The 21,209-nt window shown below is 34.0% G+C and overlaps 1 protein-coding gene across 1 annotated transcript in view; it reads left to right on the top strand.

The window, feature by feature from the left end:
• Positions 1-19,548, top strand: part of LOC110101452 (KH domain-containing protein HEN4-like) — a gene marked incomplete at its 3' end in the record, with an annotated part of 57,281 nt that extends 37,733 nt beyond the window's left edge. Inside the window, exons 3-4 of the mRNA XM_020829360.1 lie at positions 19,327-19,386; positions 19,477-19,548. Of these exons, the coding sequence (XP_020685019.1) occupies positions 19,327-19,386; positions 19,477-19,548 (132 nt within the window). The remainder of the gene's footprint in view (positions 1-19,326; positions 19,387-19,476) is intronic.
• Between the last annotated feature and the right edge of the window lie 1,661 nt (positions 19,549-21,209).

Raw genomic sequence — 21,209 nt, forward strand, 5'->3', positions numbered from 1 at the left:
TTATCAAGAAATATTGTTTGGCATTGATTTTTGCAGTCCAGAAACTCCGCCATTACAAGTTGTCTTATAAGATGAGGTTGATATCAAAGATCAATCTATTGAAGTTCATGATGATAAGGCTAGTGTTTACATGTAATTTAGCTAGGTGGACAGTAATACTATTGTAGTTTGAATCATATATATGCCATAAATGGCGGTGAAAAAATAAGCCTTAGCAAATTTTCTTGCCACACATCCTATTCCTACAGATTCTCCACTCAATAATGATTTGCCCGATGAGAAAATCATGCAAGTCAAGGAGAACAAAAAAATATCATTTTGGGAGATGTACTTCGACAAGGCATTATTAGTCAAGCCTACCTGACCGCAAAACCTCGCAAGAGTACAAGCCGTCATCAATCTCATCTTCATATTGACTGAAGGGGGTATAATTAAATTCTTGTTCAATTTAACTGAGGCTCTCACCAATAATGAAGTCGAGTATGAAGCTCTGATAGCATGACTAGAGATTACAATCCATATCAAAATCAAAAATCTCCAACTCTTTGGTGACTCACAGCTTATGATAAATCACGTCCTTGGCATTTAGAAGATTTATAAACTTGAATATGCCCCTTATCACCGACAAGCTCTTGAGCTTCTAAAGTAAGTGTAAAATATAAAAAATACCTCGAGTTCCCTGAGGTCAGAATAACATAATAGATTATCTTTCCAAATTAACCAAGGATGTGGCAAATACGCATAAAGAATAACCCATACTGATTAGAGTTTACAATTGTCGGGTTCTAGAGCCAGTAATATTACGATTCACACGGGTAGATGGAATACCAGATACATGCTAGAAGGATACAACCCTAGTTGTTCCTAAATCATCCCAGCAGATCACTATCGAAGATCAACTATAAATGAGCCATGTAGTCAAAAAATTTAAAACCATGAGTCAAGACTACATTGCTCAGAAGTTGAACTAGAAGATAATTGGAGGCTATCATTCATTTAAGATTGACTATTTCAAATCTATAGCCAATAAATATGGAAGAGAGCATTGCGATACACATTAGTCAACAACACATTATACTAATGAGTTTTTGATCAAATATGGCTAAGAGGCCTAGGGACCAAGGAAGCTAATAGAGTGATAGTAGAAGTCCACGAAGGGCTTAATGATGCACATCAGGCAAGTCCTAAAATGACTGCTAAAATCAAAAGAATGGTTTATTACTAACCACGCCAAGAGGTACCACTAGTGTCAAATATAGGGTGATATTATATATCAACCATCAAATCCTCTATATCAAATAGTTGTAGTGTGACCATTTGAATGTTGGGGCACAGATATAATCGTTTTGATAGATCAGCCATCACCAGTCAGCACCGCTTCATTCTAGAAGTAATTGATTACTTTTCTAACTGAAAAGCAGCTCCATTTAAAGCATGTGATCAATTTCTTTACCCACAATATCGTCAATAAATTTGGTGTGCCATACTGCATAATTGCGGATAACAGTGTGTTTTTAAAATTATAAAAATTTACAAGTTCATTGATCGGCATAAGATCGATTGGCGATATTCTTTAGTATACAACCCAAGAATAAATTGCTAGGAGGAGGCCTTCAAAAAGATATTGGTGAAACTATTGAAGAAGATCCTCACCAAGAATAAAAGAGAGTGGCATACTAAAATGATAGAGGCACTATAGGCAAATCATACTACTTACAAGACATAGACCAAATCTACTCCTTATTCACTAGTGTTTAGAGTTGAAGTAGTGTTTCCACTAGAGATCAAGTTAATGTCACTATGGGTAGCTATTCACCAACATCTAACATAAGAATAAAATGCTCATCTGAGAATGGAGGAGCTCAATGCGCTATATAAGATTAGACTATATGCTAAAAAAAAAACCTTGAAATCTACAAAAAAATAATGGAAAAATCATTTGATCGGATCGTGCATACTCGGGCATTTATATCGGGGGAATTGCTCCAAGCACTGAGAAGGTCATCATCCCACACCGAAAAATTGGTGGCAAATTCATATCCTACTAAGAGGGCCCCTTTCACATCAAAAAGGTGTATGAAAATGCATTTAAAAATCCCTAAATTATAGGGGGCATTTTAATTATTTATTCAGGTTGACATCACACCGCATGCCTAAATAACTAAAAAAGATTTAAAATTATCAATACAAATATTCTTTCACGATGAATGATTAAATGAATTATTTTTCAAAATATATATTATTAATCTTTTGAAAATTTGAGACACCACCTCCTACATACTAAGATTTTAAAAGTCATAGAAGAGACTTTTGTGACTACATACTCCAATAAATTGAGTCAAAACATCCTAAAGTTTTTTAATAGCCAGGAGCTTAAGGTTCAAGTGGTTATAAGAGGTCGCATCCAACATGCCTAAATATGGTTGAATTGCTAGCAGCTCCATCTACATAACACGCCATAAGAAAGGTCATAGTAGTGGAACCCACACTTTGTCAACCCATAGGTAGAGACTATAGAAAGTACGAATGCTAATTTAACTTGATAAATTCAAGTGATCGTAGTCCACCAAATTTTCTTAATTGATCAGAAAATTAAAGTTCCAATGAGAAGGAGGAATTTGTAAGCTATTACAAATCAATTTTCAAGAAATATAATTTTGATGATAGCAAACACTTCTGTTTCTCTATGATTAATTTGCCTACTAATATTTTAGGTCCATAAGATCAAACTGTAATTTGAACCAGTTCAAGATTAGGTTGATTAGATCTGAGTCAATTTGTAAACTTTTCCTTTTCTTGAGTCTATTATAAACTAGTGGTTCTTGATGCTAAGGAACCTTGCACACACACACTTGGGGGAATTTTTTTGATGATTTTAGAGTTTTCTATTTCTACTCACATCGTCCGGAATGATCCATAAATCAGCTAGGATGATCAGTTAAAAATAGAAACCCTAATTAGGACATCCTAATTAAGGCATCCATCATTAAACGCATTATTCTGAATGATATTTATATTGGTCGGGATGATAAACTCAAATCAGAAAGAATCAATCACCATATCTATTTAGGTAGCTTTTATTTTTGGATATCATCCAGGATATCATCCAAAATATCATCCTGGATAAAGCAACATAAGTATGCCTAAATTATTTTGGTAATTAAGAAATGTAATTAAGATTTGATTGCTTAATCATACCTAGATGATCATAGGATCAGCCGGGATGATCAGTTCAAAAACCTTAGTTGTTCTTGGATGATCAAACATCGGTCAGCTTCTATTCAGGGTGATGTTCTGAGTGATATTCAACGATTTGTACTAATCATACAGGACGATATACTATCGGCCTGAATGATATAAATAAAAACCTTCTGATCATCTTAAATCATCTTAGCTGATTAAGCTTAATTTGTACTGAATGTACAGGACGATATTTATATCATCCTGGATGATAATATCAATTTGTTACAATTACGAGCTAATTCAAAACTCTTCTATATAAGACCTATTATTCTACCCAAGAGATTATCTTTTTTTATTGTTCAAACTTGAGAGAGCTAAGAGGAGAGGGAGAGCAAAAGAGAGAGAGAAAGGATCTTGTGAGGGAGAGTTTGTGAGGGATTTCCTAAAGGATGCTCCAAACAAGGATCCGTCGTTGTCTTCCCCAATCATCGACCTTAGTTCCTTGGGGGTTTTTGAGATGTCGACTTCAGCATCTGATCAAGGTTCTCTGCCTGCTTCAGGAGGAAGCAAAATGAGTTGGGTTCTCTGCCAGTTTCTAAAGGAAGCAAAAGGAGTTGTGTTCTCTGCCTCTTTAGGGTTGGTGGAAAGGAGGTTTATAAAGGCTTCTCCACCTTACTGTGGAAGAAAAAGGAGATACACTAAGTTTAGTACAATAGTCGAAGGGCGACTCTAGGGAGTGGACGTAGGTCAAGTTGATTGAACCACTATAAATTTTTGTGTTCTTTATTACTGCCTCTGTATTTAATTTTTTGTGCTTTGATTTCTATGATGAATCTTGGTTTTGGTTTTAATATTATTTTTTGATTGAAAGATTTTTTAAAATATCAATTCACCCTCCCCCCTCCCTCTTGGTTAGGCTTGGGACTAGTTCATAAGAGCTTAACATCTCTACTGAACTTTTAAGAGCCATCAGATCACTTTCAAGTGGTATCAGAGCGGGTTTCATAAAATTTAGTTTTTGAAAACTTTTGAATTTCAATTAATGGCTAACTTTAATAATCATCATACAATAAAAGGATATTCTATTACACGATCACCTTTGTTTGATAATATTCCTTTTGAATTTTGAAAAAATCGCATGTCTACGTTTGTACAATCACTTGATTATCGTATGTGGATACTTGTTAAAGAAGGTTATACACCTCCTTCTCGAGAAATTAATGGCATTAAAACTTAACTTCCTTTTACTGAATGGATTTTTTATGAAAGAGATTTAACACAACTTAATGCAAAATGTTTGAACTATTTGTTCTTTGCTTTGAAATCTAAAGATTTAAATACTTATTCTATTAATAATTTACTTGGATATCTCATTGCTTACGAGCAAGAGGTGAATCAAAAAAATCTTGATTTAGGTGAGAAAAAGAAGGAGAAAATTATGGCACTAAAGGCCAACAATACGGATACTGAATCTTCCAGGTTTGAAAGCGATGATGTTTCCTTCATCATTAGGTAATTCAAAAGCATTCTAAGGAAGAACAACAAGTATCATCATAAGTAACAAAGAGGTAAGGATAACAAAAATTATAAAAGTTCTTATGATGTTGTTTGTTTTGAATATAAGAAGCCTGAACATATTAAAGCTGATTATTCTACTCTTACGGATCACTTAAGAAAAGAAAAGGGTGAGGAGAAATCCAAATACAGGAAGGACAAGAAGTAGAACTAAAAGGCTTTCTAGGTGGATTCTGCATCTGACTCATCTGAGACTAAAGCTGAAGATGAGATAACAAATTTGTGCTTAATGGGTGATTATCTTAGTCAATCTGATCAATAAGAGGTATGTGAACCAACATATGATCAATAACTTGAAATTTGTGAGAAAATTCATGCATCATATAAGAAACTTAAGAAATCGCACACTAATTTAAAATTGGAGTTTTTGAATTTGCAAAAGAGCATGAAAGTTTAAGTAAAGATCACACTCTACTTGATAGGAATCACATGTCTATACTTGATTAATTTGATGATTTAAATGAAAAGCATTCTAATTTGATTGTTGAGCATGATTCTTTGAAACCATCTTATACCTCACTTGAATCTTATTTTAAAACTTATATTGAAGAATCTGAGCATACGGAGCACTATTTAAATATTGATAATGATGTTTTAAAAAGTGCTAACTTGAGGTTTAAAGCTAAATTTAATACACTTGAGAGAAATTGGAATACATCAACACTTGATCTAAAGTCAAAACCTAGGAAGAGACATTATAACCCAAACAAATTAGTAAATCCTTTTCTTGGAGTTAGATGTTTTTTATGTGGCATGCTAGAACATATTTCACACACTTGCACTGTTCATCATAGTACACATTGGGTGTGGAGACCCAAACTGCATGATACACAGCATAGCACACATGCATTGCATTACTCTTTTCATAAAAAGGGACCCAAACCTGTTTAGGTTCCTAAATCTGACATTTGATAATTTTGTAAATAAGCTCTCATCAAAGACCTTGTGAGATTATGTGGTACTTAGATAGCAGTGTTGATACTTGATCAATATGATTTGGTTGTTAAATCTAAGCTTATGTCCCAGCGGCTAACCAAGAGGGGGGTGAATTGGTAATTAAAAAAAAAATTTCCCTCTTCAAAATTTAGAACCGAGAAAATTAACTTTAGTGAATTTTATCAAAAATATTTTTCAACCACAAGTTATAAACAATAAAACAAAAATAAAAAAATAGCGCAAAAATAAAAGACACAAGATTTATAGTGGTTCGGTCAAACACGACCTACATCCACTCCCCGGCGGCACCCTCCGAGTATTGCACTAATACCACTAGTGACTCTCCTTTTGCACCCACAACAAGGCGGAGAAGCCTTTACAAAACTCTCTTCCACCACTACCCGATACAGCAGAGAACCATCATCCTTTTACACTCTTCTAGTGTTGGTAGAGAACCGTTAGTCCTTTCACACTCTCTGTGTAGGCAGAGAATCCTTTATCCTTTCACACTCTCCTAATGTGGGCAGAGAACACATTGGCTGTTCACACTCTCCAAGTGTGAGCAGAGAAACCTTCGTCCTTTCACACTCACCTAGTGTGGGTAGAGAACCCTTAGGCTGTTCACACTCTCCAAGTGTGGGCAGAGAACCCTTCGGCTGTTCACACTCTCTAAGTGTCGGCAGAGAACCGGATCTCCTTGACAAATCTTCTTCACAAAAAATCTAGAAGGAAGAGAGAAAAGAGTGAAGTATTCAAAAATCAAAAGTAGAGACTCTTACCTTTGAGTACCAAATGAAACCTACACGCTCCATTAGTAAGAATTCTCTTTCAAACACTCTCTCACACTCTCTCCTTGACTCTCCTTTCAATTGGCATGAAGATCAGTAGGCCAAAAGATTAAGTGGCAGTTTATATTGGACTTTATATAGGAAAGACACAAAAATCATCCAAAAAATTGCTAAAATTCAAGTCTGTCAATAGTGGATCATCCCGTATGATTGTGGATCATCCCGGACAATGTTACTTAATTCAGTTGGAAACGAACCCAATGTATATTGGTATGAACTGACTTCGTACATGTTGATCGTCCCGTACGAACAAGGTTCGTCTGGTACGAACGGTTACACCATAGGTCGGTTTAAAAATCTATAGGAAGTTACCAAATTTTCAAAAGTCGGTTTGCTTTGTCCTGGGATGAATATTAGTTCATCTGGATGAAATTTTTACATAGGACATTTCATCCTGGCACGAATTGGAGTTCGTCTGGACGAAAATTTTCCAGAGAGCATTTCATCCTAGCACAAATATGGATTTCTTCTGAACGAAAATTTTTCATAGGACATTTCATCCTTGGATGAATTAGAGTTTGTCTGGAAAAAAATTTTCTAGAGAGTACTTTGTCCTGGCACGAATATGAATTTCGTCTGAACGAAAATTTTCTAGAGCCCATTTTGTATTGAGACGAATAGGAAATTCATCATTGACGATCAAGACTTCGAAAAATTTTCTACGCTTCCTGTTCGTTCCATTGCTCTTTCAAGGAGATAACTGACTTGATCATTCCGTATGAACTGTGTTCGTCCCATACAATCAGTATATTTTTTTAAAGATCTCCTTAAGTGTGTGTGTGTGTGTGTGTTTACACAATTACAATCACTCCCTCTTAAACTCAATGCAAAGAAAAATACAAGCTTCAATTTACAAACTAACTTATGCTGAATTTGATTTGAAGTCATTATTAGTCTAGAGTTTGAATTTTTTGAAATGTTAGTCCACATAAGAGCAAAAACAAATCTTCCAAAAAGTGTTAGGAGATAACAAAACTTAAAACAATAATATTTGGAATCATCAAAATTATATAAGTTGCAAGAATATAAAACATGTAAATTGCAACTCTCTTAATAATCTCCCCCTTTTTTATGATGGAAAAATAATTATTATTTGTATAATTTTCAAATTTTAAGAATCTCCTAAACTCCCCCTAAATTGATGAACATTTGAAAATAAGGAGGCTTTGCACAACAATTTTATCTCTCCTTTTTTTAATTTTTAAATTTTAAAATGCAACAAAAACAATACTACAATATAGAAATATGATACGAACAAGGATACAAAAAGAAACGAGTTACAAAAAGATACGAACAAATAATATTTTCTCCCCCTTTTTGACAGCATCAAAAAGAGAAGAAGAAAAAGACCAGAAATGTAAGCAGTCATATAATAATCCTTTGATAATTGATCCTTGAAAGTGATTGAAATAAATTTTTCAAATAAAATCAAAATATTAGTCAAATCATAGTAATTCATAGAATTTAAGAAAAGATATAACATTGATAATAAAAAAGTATATATAAAAAATATGAGTCGATTTAGACACTAAGATAGACAAAATCATTACAAAAATGATGAATAGAAAATTTGTATATTTCAAATTTCAATATGAAATATAAATGTACCGAAGATCAATTTGAATTAAGAGATTAAAATATTATAGAAAGAATTAACAATCACATGTGGCGCTTTACGCATCTTTTTTAAATTTGTGACACATTTTTGTGCATCTTTTCACTTGTGGGCTTTTTTTGTACTTCTTTTTCAAATTGTGAACCTTTGCGCATTCCTTTTGATTTTGTGTACATTTGTACATTTTTTAAGAGTAATCGTATTCTTTCTAAAATCAATAATAAAAAATTTCAAATTTTTCTAAGTGCATAAATATTTATTGATAAGTGAAATACAAAATAAAAAAATATCATAATTACAATAATAATATTAGACATTAATGTAGTCTAAATAAGAGACATTAAATTGACAATCTTAATTACATCAAGTTATAAGCAAAACTTAAATTTAAAAAAATTAAATTTTCTAATTAATTTAATTTTAACTTGCATTTCAAAGTATATCACTCTTAAGATCAAAAATTATAACGATTGTCATATGGGCTAACACACATTTCAAAAACAAGATTAAATTCAAAACAAGATAACTTATATTGATATCAAAATAAAGGATATTACAATCTCAGCAAATGATATCAATATGACATAATATTCAAAAATAAAAACATCTAATGAAAAGAAAATACATCACATTTTCCTAAATCACAAAACTAACACATCAACTAAATAAAACACATAATCAAGTACATGAAATCATTCTGATAGACCCTGATTTGGAGGAGGTGTAGCACCGAAGAAGTTGAAATAGCTACTCATCATAAGCATATTGGAATTTATATCCTTTATATGTTCTCGCATAAATCTCATATCTTGAGTGTACTGTATATCCTGCTGCTACATATGAGCTTCAATTTAATTAAACCTTTGATCAAAGTGAGTCTCTAAACGGTCAAATCTTTGAACCAAATTCTGATAATTTGGTTCATTATAAGGTGCAGGTGCAGCTTCATGTTCTTCCTCAGTATCACTAATGACATGTGTTTTACTTGGTTCATCTTTATTGAAGATTGCTCTAAAAGATCCGTCATTATAGTAGAGAAGTTCTTCAAAATCTTGATCATGATGAACCAAATTGTATTTCTTCTCCAGAATGTAGGCAACTAGATGTCCTAAGGCAATGTTCTTCTTTCTTTTATATTTGACATGACCAATTTTAGAGAGTCCATAAAGATAGTCAAGGATTAGTTGGGCATCATCTATAGGTTATTTAGTCATAATCAAGTAAGTTATCATAGAAAGAAGAGGAGTAATGTTGATTCTATCACAAACTTTAGGAATTATAGAAGTTCTAAGAACATGCTGGATGATACGAGCATTACGAACGAGACTGGATACTTTAGGCATATGATCGTTAAAAATGATTCCTCTAATCACTATATTAATTTTAGACCATTCATATTCAGAAGTGGTGGTCAAGGTATGTGCTCTAGTTCCCTCAGTTCTTAAGTTTAAAAAGATTCCTAGGTCAGCCTTGGTAATTTCAAATTTTTTCTTAAAGACATAAGAACGGATTACAGAATGATCGTAGTTGAAAGACATGTTTGCCAGGAAATAGTAAAAGGTTTCTTTGTTGTAGAGATAAACTAGTGTGAGGATGAAACCAAACTGAGTTGAAGCAAACAAGTTCATTAGCTGAAAGGTCAGTTGATCCTGGATAAGAATTCTAGAGGGGGTGATCTTAGCAGAAATGAATATGGGAAAAGTCTCTTCATTGGCTTTGGAAAGAAAGTTATCGGAAGAGTTTCTAGGTGGTCCCTTGACTAGAGTCTTTTGTCGCTTGCTTGAACTTGCCATTGAAAAGGATATAAAGGACTAATGGTTTTGAAAGTGATGTGTGAGAGATGACTATTGAGTTCAAAAGCCCGCCAATTTATTGAAAAATGACTATTTGTACAAACGAAATTTACGTTCGTCCCGTATGAAATTTGATTCATCCTGTATGAAAAAATTTCATACGGACGAATGAATGAGTCCAAAATAAAATGGCTTTTTTTGTAATCACACAACTTACGAAGCATCCTTTCATACATATTTTTAACCAAAATGATCGTACAGACTATCACGTGTTTGTCCTGGACGATCAAAACTTATGATCATTTTAATGACATTTGAAACCATCCCCTCTATCAAACTGACATGTGTTCGTCCGGACGAACCAAAGGTTCGTACGTACAAAATACATCATTAAAAACTACTTTATCTGTTTAACTGTCATTCAATCGTCCCGTCATTTGAACAATTTCATCCTCGACGATCATGACGATTGTACAGACGAAGTGAAAATTAAAAACTGAAAAAATTGCACGCAAACGATTCAAAATCCGATAGTTTGACACACTACACAATTCGTCCTGTACGAAAATATTTCATCCTGGACAATTGTCACTTAAAATTTTTAAAACATGCACTCAATAAAAAACTAAAACAAAAACACAACAAAAATACATAAAATCACAAAAATAAAAACTCAAATAAAGAAAATCACAAACACAAGATAAACAAAATCATAAAAATACACAAATGCATTAACTAGAAAACACATATCAATGTTGCAAAAAATATTTTTAATTAAGAATTCAAATCAATTACTCCAAGCATTATTTTTAATGCACTAAAAATATCAAAGGATAAAGGTTTTGTAAAAATGTCTGTAAGTTAATTTTCAGTAGAAACATGAGTAAGTTCAATTTCTCCTTTGGATATATGATCCCTTATGAAATGATATCTTATGTCTATATGTTTGGTTCTTGAATATTGAATAGAATTTTTAGAAATACAAATAGCATTAGTGTTATCACAATAAATTGGAATAGTGCCTATAGTTAATCCTAAATCAATCAACTATTATTTCAACCAAAGTACTTGTGCAACACAACTTCCTAATGCAATATATTCAGCTTCTACAGTAGATAGGACTACTGAATTTTATTTTCTACTGAACCAAGAGACTAAAGCATTTTCAATAAACTAATATGTTCCAAAAGTGCTCTTTCTATCCACCCTACAACCTAAAAAGTCAGAATCTGAATAACCAATTATTTCAAATGAAGAGCTAAACATAGGATACCAAATTCTTAAGTTTTGAGTTTCTAATAGTTATCTTAGAATCCTTTTTACTACTATCAAATATGATTATTTTGGATCTAATTGAAATCTAGCACACAAACAAACACTAAACATGATTTCGGGCCGGCTAGCTGTCAAGTCAAGTAAAGATTCAATTATTCCTCTAAATTTATTTTATCAATAGATTTTCCCTTAGGGACCTTATCCAACTGAATTGAGGAACTCATATGTGTATTAACAGGTTTAGCATTGTCCATTTCATACTTTTTGAAGATGTCCTTAACATACTTTGACTGACTAAGAAATGTACCTTCCTCAATTTGCTTAATGCTAAATTCTAGAAAGTAACTTAAATCTCCCATTAGACTCATCTCAAATTCACTACTCATTATTTTAAAAAAATCATCACAAAGATTTTTATTTGAAGATCCAAAGATGATGTCATCCACATTAATTTGTACAACGAGTATATCCTTTCCTAATCTCTTCAAAAAAAGAGTTGTATCCACACTTCCTTTTTCAAATGATCTTTCAAGTAGGAAGGTGCTCAACCTCTCATACCAAGCCTTAGGTGCCTGTTTCAATCCATATTATATCTTTTTCAATTTGAAAACATGATTTGGGTATTTAGAATTTTCAAAACCTAGTGGTTGTTTTACAAAAACAACTTCTTGAATTATCCCATTTAAAACGGCACTTTTTACATCCATTTGATACAATTTAAATCCTCTAAAACATGCAAAGGCTATAAAAACCCTAATTTCTTCAAGTCTAGCTACAAGGGCAAAAGTCTCCTCAAAATTAATCCCTTCAATCTGATTATACCCCTTAGCAACTAATCTAGCCTTATTTCTAATGACTACTCCTGAGTCAATCATTTTATTTTTGAATACCCACTTAGTTCCAACTACACTTTGATCATTTGGCCTTATAGTTAATTTCCAAACTTTATTTCTTACAAATTGTTTTAATTCTTTTTACATGGACAAAATCCAAAATTCATCCGAAAGTGTTTGATCAATATTAGTGGATTCTATAGTTGAAATGAAGGTTGAATGATTGACTTCTTTATTTAATCAACGCCTAGTCCTTACACCCTCACAAGGTTCACCAATTATCAACTCCTTTGGGTGGTTTTTAGAAATTCTCAAATCTCTAGGCAAAGGGTTTTCTATCTCAAAATTTTCCTTCATATTTTTTTCTAAATTTTCTTCCAAATTTATTTTATCAATCCTTTGAGAGGTATCCTCAATCTCTTCTTCTACAACATTTGGCTCTTCCAATTTTTCAAATTCATCAAATACAACATGTGTGGTTTTCTCAATTACCAAAGTTTTTTATTGAATACTCTATAAGATTTTTCAATACTTGATATCCAACAAAAATTTCTTCATTTGATTTTGGATCAAATTTTTCTAAGGCAGATTTTTCATTTTTATGTATAAACACCTTGCAATCAAAAATATACAAATGAGGCAAATTAGGTGTTCTTCCTTTTAGCAACTCATAGGGTGTTTTATTTAATTTAGATATCACATTCACCCTATTCAGAACATAACATGCAATGCTAACCGCCTCAGACCAAAAGTATTTAGGAAGTGAGTATTCTGCGAATATTGCTCGGGCGGCTTTTATTAATGTTCCATTTTTCCTTTCGACTACCCCATTCTGCTGAGGGATTATAGGTGCAAAAAAATTATGATCAATTCCTTTCTCCTTACAAAAATCCTCAAATCTTTCATTTTCAAATTCTCCTCCATGATCACTTTGTATAGTCATGATTTCACACCTAAGTTTTTTTTGAATCCAAGTCGAAAAATTTCTAAATTCCTTAAATGATTTACTCTTATGAAATAGAAATCTAACTCATGTGAATCTTGAGTAATCATCCACAATCACAAATCTGTATACATTCCCTCCTAGACTTACAGTTCCAACTGGTCCAAAAAGATCCATATGCAAAATCTCGAATGATTTACTAGTTCTAAGATACTTATTGGATTGAAAAGAGGACTTCACTTGCTTTCCTAATTGACATGCATCACAAAGGTGGTCCTTAGTAAAGTCTAGTTTTTGTATACATCTCACTAAGTTCTTTTGGGTAATTCTCCTAAGATTTTTCATGCTAGAATGACAAAATCTCCTATGCCAAAGCCATGATTCATCAGAAATAGTTTTTAAACAAAAAGCCGCAGCAGTTTGAATGTAATTCAAATCTAGCATATAAACATTGTTTACCCTTTTACCATTCAAAATATCATTTCCATTTAGGCTTAAAATGCAGGTAGTAGGATAAAATTTTACACAATATCCTTTGTCACATAGCTGGCTTATACTTAACAAATTATGCTTTAACCCTTCTACCAATAACACATTTTCAATATAAAAATTCTTTAGATTTCCAATCATAGCTGTTCCAATCACCTTCCTTGGGGTGTTATCTCCAAGCGTAACCTTGCCTCCACTCCTGGCTTCCAACGATATGAATTGTGCAGTATCTCCAGCCATATGCGTTGAACATCTGATGTCCAGGTACCATATGCTCTCACAAGGTCTTGTGTGAGAGCAACCCTCTTATTGATCTGACTGATCAAGACTATCAGCCATTAAGCATAGCTTAGTGACTTCCTCTTCCTTTTCTGTCTCTGACGAGTCCGAAGCTCAGTCCGCCCAAAAAGCTCTTTGGAATTTTTTCTTGCCCTTCTTTACAAATGGTTTCTCTTCTACCTTCTCCTTACTAGGAGTGGCTTTAAGTTTCGGGCAATCTGTCTTAATATATCTAGGTTTCCTGCACTCATAGCAAATTACATTATTTGAAACATTGGCATTTCTATTGAATTTACATTTATTTAATTACTGACATCTCCTCTCCTTCCTCTTTAGAAAGCTTCTGAATTGTCTAGTCATCAATGTGATGTCGTCTTTATCCTCAGGTTATGATTGCTCACTCTCAAACTCCTCCACTTTCAGTGCTATGTTCTTCTCCTCTCGTGGTTCACCTGCATCAATCTTTCTTTGGCAAACTCCTTACTCGTAAGCAATTAGCGAACCAAGAAGATTTTCAATAGAGTAAATGTTTAGATCTTTAGACTCTTTAATTGCAGTCATTTTAGCATCATAAGCAGTAGGAAAATAATGAAGAATCGTAATAACCATTTCAGCGTTTGTTAGTTCCCTACCTAATGCATGTAAAAAGGTGACTATTTGTGTGAATCATGTGTACATATCAGAAATGGATTTATTATGTTTCATGGAAACAGTTCATAATAATGTAACAAGATATTAAGTCTAGATTGCTTAACATTATTAGTTCGCTCATATGTTATACAAAGTCTATCGCATATGTCCTTTCCACTCTTGCAAGTAGAAACCCGCATGTAATCTTCTGATTTAAGTGCACAAAAGAAATTATCTAAGTATTTGGCATTTAGTTATGCTAAGTCACGTTCTTCTACTGTCCAGTCCACAAAAGCTGTTTCAACTCTAACTCCGTCAACTAGTCTAGTTGGTTTTGTATACCATTCCTGAACTAAGATCCACATACGATAATCAAGTGACTGTAAAAATGTAGACATGCGTGTTTTCCAAAAATCAAAAAGAATATTATCGAACAATGGAGCTCTAGTTATAGAGTAACCCTCAGATGTATTTCGATTTCCAAATGTAGCCATCTATATTAATCAAAAATTAGTCTAAACATATGATTTTAAAATAAAGCTCTGATACCACTTGTTGATACTTGATAAATATGAATTAAGTTGTTAAAACTAAGCTTATGTCCTAGCAGCTAACCAAGAGGGGGATGAATTGGTAATTAAAAAATTTTATCCCTCTTCAAAATTTAGAACCGAGAAAATTAACTTTAATAGATTTTATAGAAAATATTTTTCAACCACAAGTTAGAAACAGTAAAATAAAAATAAAAAGCTGCAAAAAAAAAGATACGAGATTTATAGTGATTCGGTCAAACACGACCTACATCCACTCCCTAGAGGCACCCTCCGAGTATTACACTAATACCACTAGTGACTCTCCTTTTGCACCCACAGTAAACTTTACAAAACTCTCTTCCACCACTACCCGATACGGTAGAGAACCGTCGTCCTTTTAAACTCTTCCCAATGTTGGTAGAGCACCGTTCATCCTTTCTCACTCTCCCGGTATAGGCAGAGAACCCTTTATCCTTTCACACTCTCTTAATGTGGGAAGATAACCCTTCGGCTATTCACACTCTCCAAGTGAGGGCATAGAACCCTTCGTCCTTTCACACTCTCCAAGTGTGGGCAGAAAACCCTTTGGCTGTTCGCACTCACTAAGTGTGGGCAGAGAACCCTTCGACTGTTCACACTCTCCAAGTGTCGATAGAGAACCGGAATCCTTGGCAGATCTTCTTCACAAGAAATCTAGAAGGAAGAGAGAAAAGAGTGAAGTATTCAAAAACCAAAAGTAGAGACTCTTACCTTTGAGTTCCAAGTGAAACTTTCACCCTCTAGTAGTAAGAATTCTCCTTCAAACACTCTCTCACACTTTCTCCTTGACTCTTCTTTTAATTATCACAAAGATCAGTAGGCAAAAAGATTAAGTGGCAGTTTATATTGGACTTTATATAGGAAAGACACAAAAAATCATACAAAACTGCTAAAATTCAAGTCTGTCAGCTGTGGATCGTCCCGTACGATCGTGGATCGTCCAGAACGATGTTACTTAATTCAGTTGGAAATGAACCCAATGTATATTTGTAATAACTAACTTCGTACTTGTTGATCGTCCTGTAAGAACAAGGTTCATCTAGTACGAACGGTTATACCATAGGTCGGTTCCGAAATCTATAGGAAGTCACCAAATTTTCAAGAGTCGGTTCTCTTCGTCCTGGGACGAATATTAGTTCGTCTGGATGAAATTTTTACAGAGGACATTTCATCCTGGGACGAATTGGAGTTCGTCTTGATGAAAATTTTTTAGAGAGCATTTCATCCTCGCATGAATATGAATTTCGTCTGAACAAAAATTTCCCAGAGGACATTTTGTCCTGGGACGAATTGGAGTTCGTCTATACAAAAATTTTTCTGAGAGCATTTCGTCCTGGCATGAATATGAATTTTGTCTGAATGAAAATTTTCTAGAGCCCATTTTGTACTCGGATGAATAGGAAATTCTTCCTGGACGATCAGGACTTAAAAAAAAAAATTATGCTTCCTGTATGTTCCATAGCTCTTCTAAGGAGATAACTGACTTGATCATCTCGTACGAACTGTGTTTGTCTCGTATGATCAGTATAATTTTTTTAAGATCTCCTTAAGTGTGTGTGTATTTACACTATTACAATCACTACCTCTCAAACTCAATGCAAAGAAAAATACAAGCTTCAATTTACAAACTATCTTATGCTGAATTTGATTTGAAGTCGTCATTAGTCTGGAGTTCGAATTGCCTGAAATGTTAGTCCACACAAGAGCAAAAACAAATCTTCCAAAAAGTGTTAGGAGATAATAAAACTTAAAACAATAATATTTTGAATCATCAAAACTATACAAGTTGCAAGAATATAAAACATGCAAATAGCATCTCTCTTAACAAGCGGAGGCTCGCAGCTCATAATTACATAAACTTGCTGCTTAATAAATTCTGAATTACATGTTTACTACTATGTTGATAGTTGTATTTTCTATTTTAGATTTGAGTTAGCTTTTTATGTTTGCTATTATTTTATAATTTTTTCATCTCTGATGTTTTTACTTTGGTTTTCCTTTTTGTTATAGCAGAAATGATATTTTGCCTTATTTTTATTTTCAGAATTTTGTAGTTAATGTCTAAACATCCCTAAATCAGTTAAAGGGAGAAACGCCAATGATTGTTTTCCTCCCTCCAACCTCTTTTAGTGGTGTAATTTTCTTTTCTAAATAAAAGTCTCTCTGAAATTAGCAACTAGACTTTGCAATTAAGATCTTTTCTATCTTGCTATAATAATCTACCTTATATATAAAATGTTCAAAGTCTTTATATTACTTTCAAGTTCTTTAAAATATTATCATTGCATTTATCATATGATTTTGAGTCTGGTTTATGGCTTATTCTTTCTTATATTAGAGAGTGAGTTTTTCTTCTCTAATATCTAGAATATATACTCACAACTAAGAATATTTAAGAGTTTTGAAAAATGGATCTAGCTTGCAACAATAAAAAAAATGTCAATAACGCCAAAAATCAAAAGATGTATAATGATCGCCAAAAAATTATAAGATACACAAAGTGTATCAAAAATCAAAAGTGCGTAAAGTGCGCTAATCAATTGACAAGAAGCATAAAATGAGCCCACAAAAAGAAAGCTTCCCTCTCTTTCAAACCTTTAAATCTTAGAAGAATTCATGTGTAACTTAATATTTTCAAAGGCTTGATTTCAAATTTCATGATTGTGACAAATTACTTTGGTATATTATTCTATAAGATATTCTTTATGGAACCAAATTTTGAATGGATTTTTCTTCTTGTTTCCATTTCTTTTTTTGTCTCTTCTTTTCTATCATTTTGTATTTTAACTTTATGTTTTATTGGTGTTTTTATATTTTCTAGGCCTTCTTTGATCATCTACATGCACCTCTTAAATTTCATTTTTTATCCCATCATCCTGTATGAATTTTATATCGTCCTGAACGATGCATTCAATCCACTCCTAACCTTTCATATGACGGGTGATATGCTTTCTTTGTTTATCATCCTCCTGGACGAAACTTTATCGTCATGGACGATTTGATCGTATTCTACTTTACTTATTGTGATCGTCCCGGATGATCCTCTTCGTCCTGGATGTTCTTAAATCTTTACTCAATTTTGGGAAATCGGCCTGTTCAATCCAAATGTTCGTCTTGGACGATACATGTGGTAATACGTTCAGACCTTTTAAATTCGGCCGGTACGATCAATTAATTGTGATCATCCTTGACGATCCACCTGCTCATCCAGGACAATACACATGGCAATGCTTAAAACATTTTTAAATTCGGCCGGTACGATTATTATGCATCGTCTTGGACGATTCACTTAATCGGCCAGGACAATCTTCTTTTTTAATGGTCGTCTGGCTTGACTCCTTGGGATAATCGTCTGTGCCTTCTTATCATCCTCGATGACTTTATCACCTTTTTGATCAATCATCCCGGACATAATTATTGCACCCGATCGGCCTGGGCGATTTTGAGATCGTACTGGATGATCGATTCATTTCTTTAAAAACTGAGAATTCAATTAATTTTTCTCACATAATCTTTCTTCAACCCTCTTTTCTCTTACTTCCCTTTTATTTTCCTAATTATGGCCAGTGGAAAGAGGTCTCGCATGTCTTTTGGGAGTTCCTTGATGGCAAACCTGGACCCTCATTTCAACGAGGAAAGCGACCAAGCTATCTATCTGAGTTATAAGATGATTGGGATCACTGTTTCCCAGATTATCAACCCACACATTCTTTCCTATCCTGTCCTTAATCTGCTTGCTCACACTACTCTCACTTTCCTCCTTACCCTTACTGCTCTATTTAATTCAGCTCTTCTCTACCCTTCCCATCAATTCATCTTTCATCGCTCTACTGTCCTATGTGAATAGAAAACCTGTCGAAATCACTTATCAGGACTGTCAAGAGCTCCTGCAACTATCTACCACATGAGACAAACTCCACACCCTGTGTTCCAATCCTGACTATGAATGGGCTCTGGAAAATCAATTTTAAAGGAACATCAATACCCCTTTCATGTTGGAGAGATTAATAGTTTACTCAAAAATACTAGAATAATCCAACATGTCCTTTGCACTTCTATTCTCCCAAAAGCTGGTGATCGCATTAATATCACTCCACTCCTTTTGAGCACCACTTTCGATATTTTGGCCTGCCATGAATTTAATGCCTTTGATTTGATTTTTCAATACATTGAGCATCTGATTAGTATTTGCGATCCAGGACATAGGAGGAAGCCCAATCTACCCCTAGGATATATTTTTCTCCTATATCCTAGAATCCAAATACAACCTCCAATATCCTGCCCCACAAAACTTTCAACCTGCCTTCTACTCAAAAACCTCTTTCCACATTTTTTACATTACTTGTCTCCACCAGGCGCACGAGGAAGCCAAGGGAGCTGAGGAGGAGGCAACTCCTACACCTGTTCCTGCACCTGTTCCGCTCCACCAGCACTTTCAGCTGGATCGGCTGGCGGAGCGATTCTACTTGTGAGAGATATAGTTTGAGACCTACATTATTGTGCAGGAGCAGCAATATACTAAGGATGTTGGTCGTTCTGACTCTTACGTGGCTCACCAGCACCACCAGCACGACCAGGTATGGCCTATCTTGGGGAGCAGTTTGTAACTCTTTCTAATTACCTTTACCCACATCCACCACCACCTCCTCCTCATTTGGATGATCAGGGGTCGTCTTTCTTTTAGTTTGTTTTCATTATTTTAGTCTTCTCCTATTTTTCAGTTTATGTGTTGTTTTACTTTTTCCCTCCTTTTTGTGACATCAAAAGGGAAGTAGCTATAATGTTCTAGTTTATACTTTTTTTGAGTAGTTGTACTATTTGTTCTATTATATTTTTCAGTTGTATAGTTGAACTTTGTTTTTCTTCACACTATTTCCATTAAACTGTTTTAAACTGCTTTAATTATTTTTTGTTATTTTCATCATCAAAAAGGGGGAGATTGTTACGAATTTATTTTCAAGAAATAGAATTTTAATGATAGCAAATACTTTCGTTTCTCTATAACTGCCTTACCTACTAATATTTCAAGTCCACAAGATCAAACTTTATTTTGAACTAGCTCAAGATTGGGTAGACTAGATCTGAGTCATTTTGTGAACTTTTCCTTTTCTTGAGTCTATTGTAAATGATGTGATTTCTGATGCTAAATAACCCTACACACACACACTTGTGAGAATTTTTCTAACTGTTTTAGAGTTTTCTATTTTTACTCACATCATTTGAGACGATCCATAAATCAGCCTGGACGATCAATTAAAAATAAAAACTCTAATTAAAGCATTCTGGTTAAGGCAGCCATCATTAAGCGCATCATCCTGGATGATATTTATATATGCTAGGATGATAGGCTCAAATCAGAAAGAATCGGCCTCCAGATCTATTTAGGTAGCTTTTATTTTTGGACATCATCCTAGACGATGCAACATAATTATGCCTAAATTAATCCGGTAATTAAGGACTGCAATTAAGATTTGAGTGTTCGATCATATCATCCTGGACGATCGCAGATCGACCAAGACGATCAGTTTAAAAACCTTAGTAGTTCCTAGATAATCAAACATCGGCCAACTTCTATTCAGAGCGATGTTCTGGGCGATATTCAATGATTTGTACTAATCGTACAAGATGATATTCTATCGACCTGGACGATATGAACAAAAACCTTTTGATTGTCCCAAATCATCCTAACTAATTGAGCTTAATTTGTACTGATCGTACAGGATGATATTTATATTGTCCTGGACGATAATGTCATATTATTACAATTAAGAGCTATTCTGAAATTGTTCTATATAAGACCTCTTGTTCTACCCAAGAGATTATCTTTTGATGTTGTTCTAAACTGAGAGAGCCAAGAGGAGAGGGAGAGCAAGGGAGAGAGGATTTTGTGAGGGAGAGTTTGTGAGGGGTTTCACAAAAGTTGCTTCAAGAAAGGATTCATCGTCATCTTCTCCAATCATCATCCTTAGTTCTTTCGGGGTTCTAGAGAGGTGTACTTCAGGAGGAAGCTAAAGGAGTTAGGTTCTTTGTCTTCTTATAGAGAAAGCAAAAGGAGTTGGGTTCTCTGCCTCACATGGGTTGGTGGAAAGGAGGTTTGTAAAGGCTTCTTCGCCTTGCTGTGGGGGAAAAAGGAGAAACACTAAGTTTAGTGCAATACTCGGAGGGCGCCTCCGGGGAGTGGACAAAGGTCGAGTTGACCGAACCACTATAAATTTTTGTGTTCTTTATTATTTCTTCC

Source organism: Dendrobium catenatum, unplaced genomic scaffold (assembly GCF_001605985.2).
Source record: "Dendrobium catenatum unplaced genomic scaffold, ASM160598v2 original_scaffold_224333, whole genome shotgun sequence".
NCBI classification, from domain to species: domain Eukaryota; kingdom Viridiplantae; phylum Streptophyta; class Magnoliopsida; order Asparagales; family Orchidaceae; genus Dendrobium; species Dendrobium catenatum.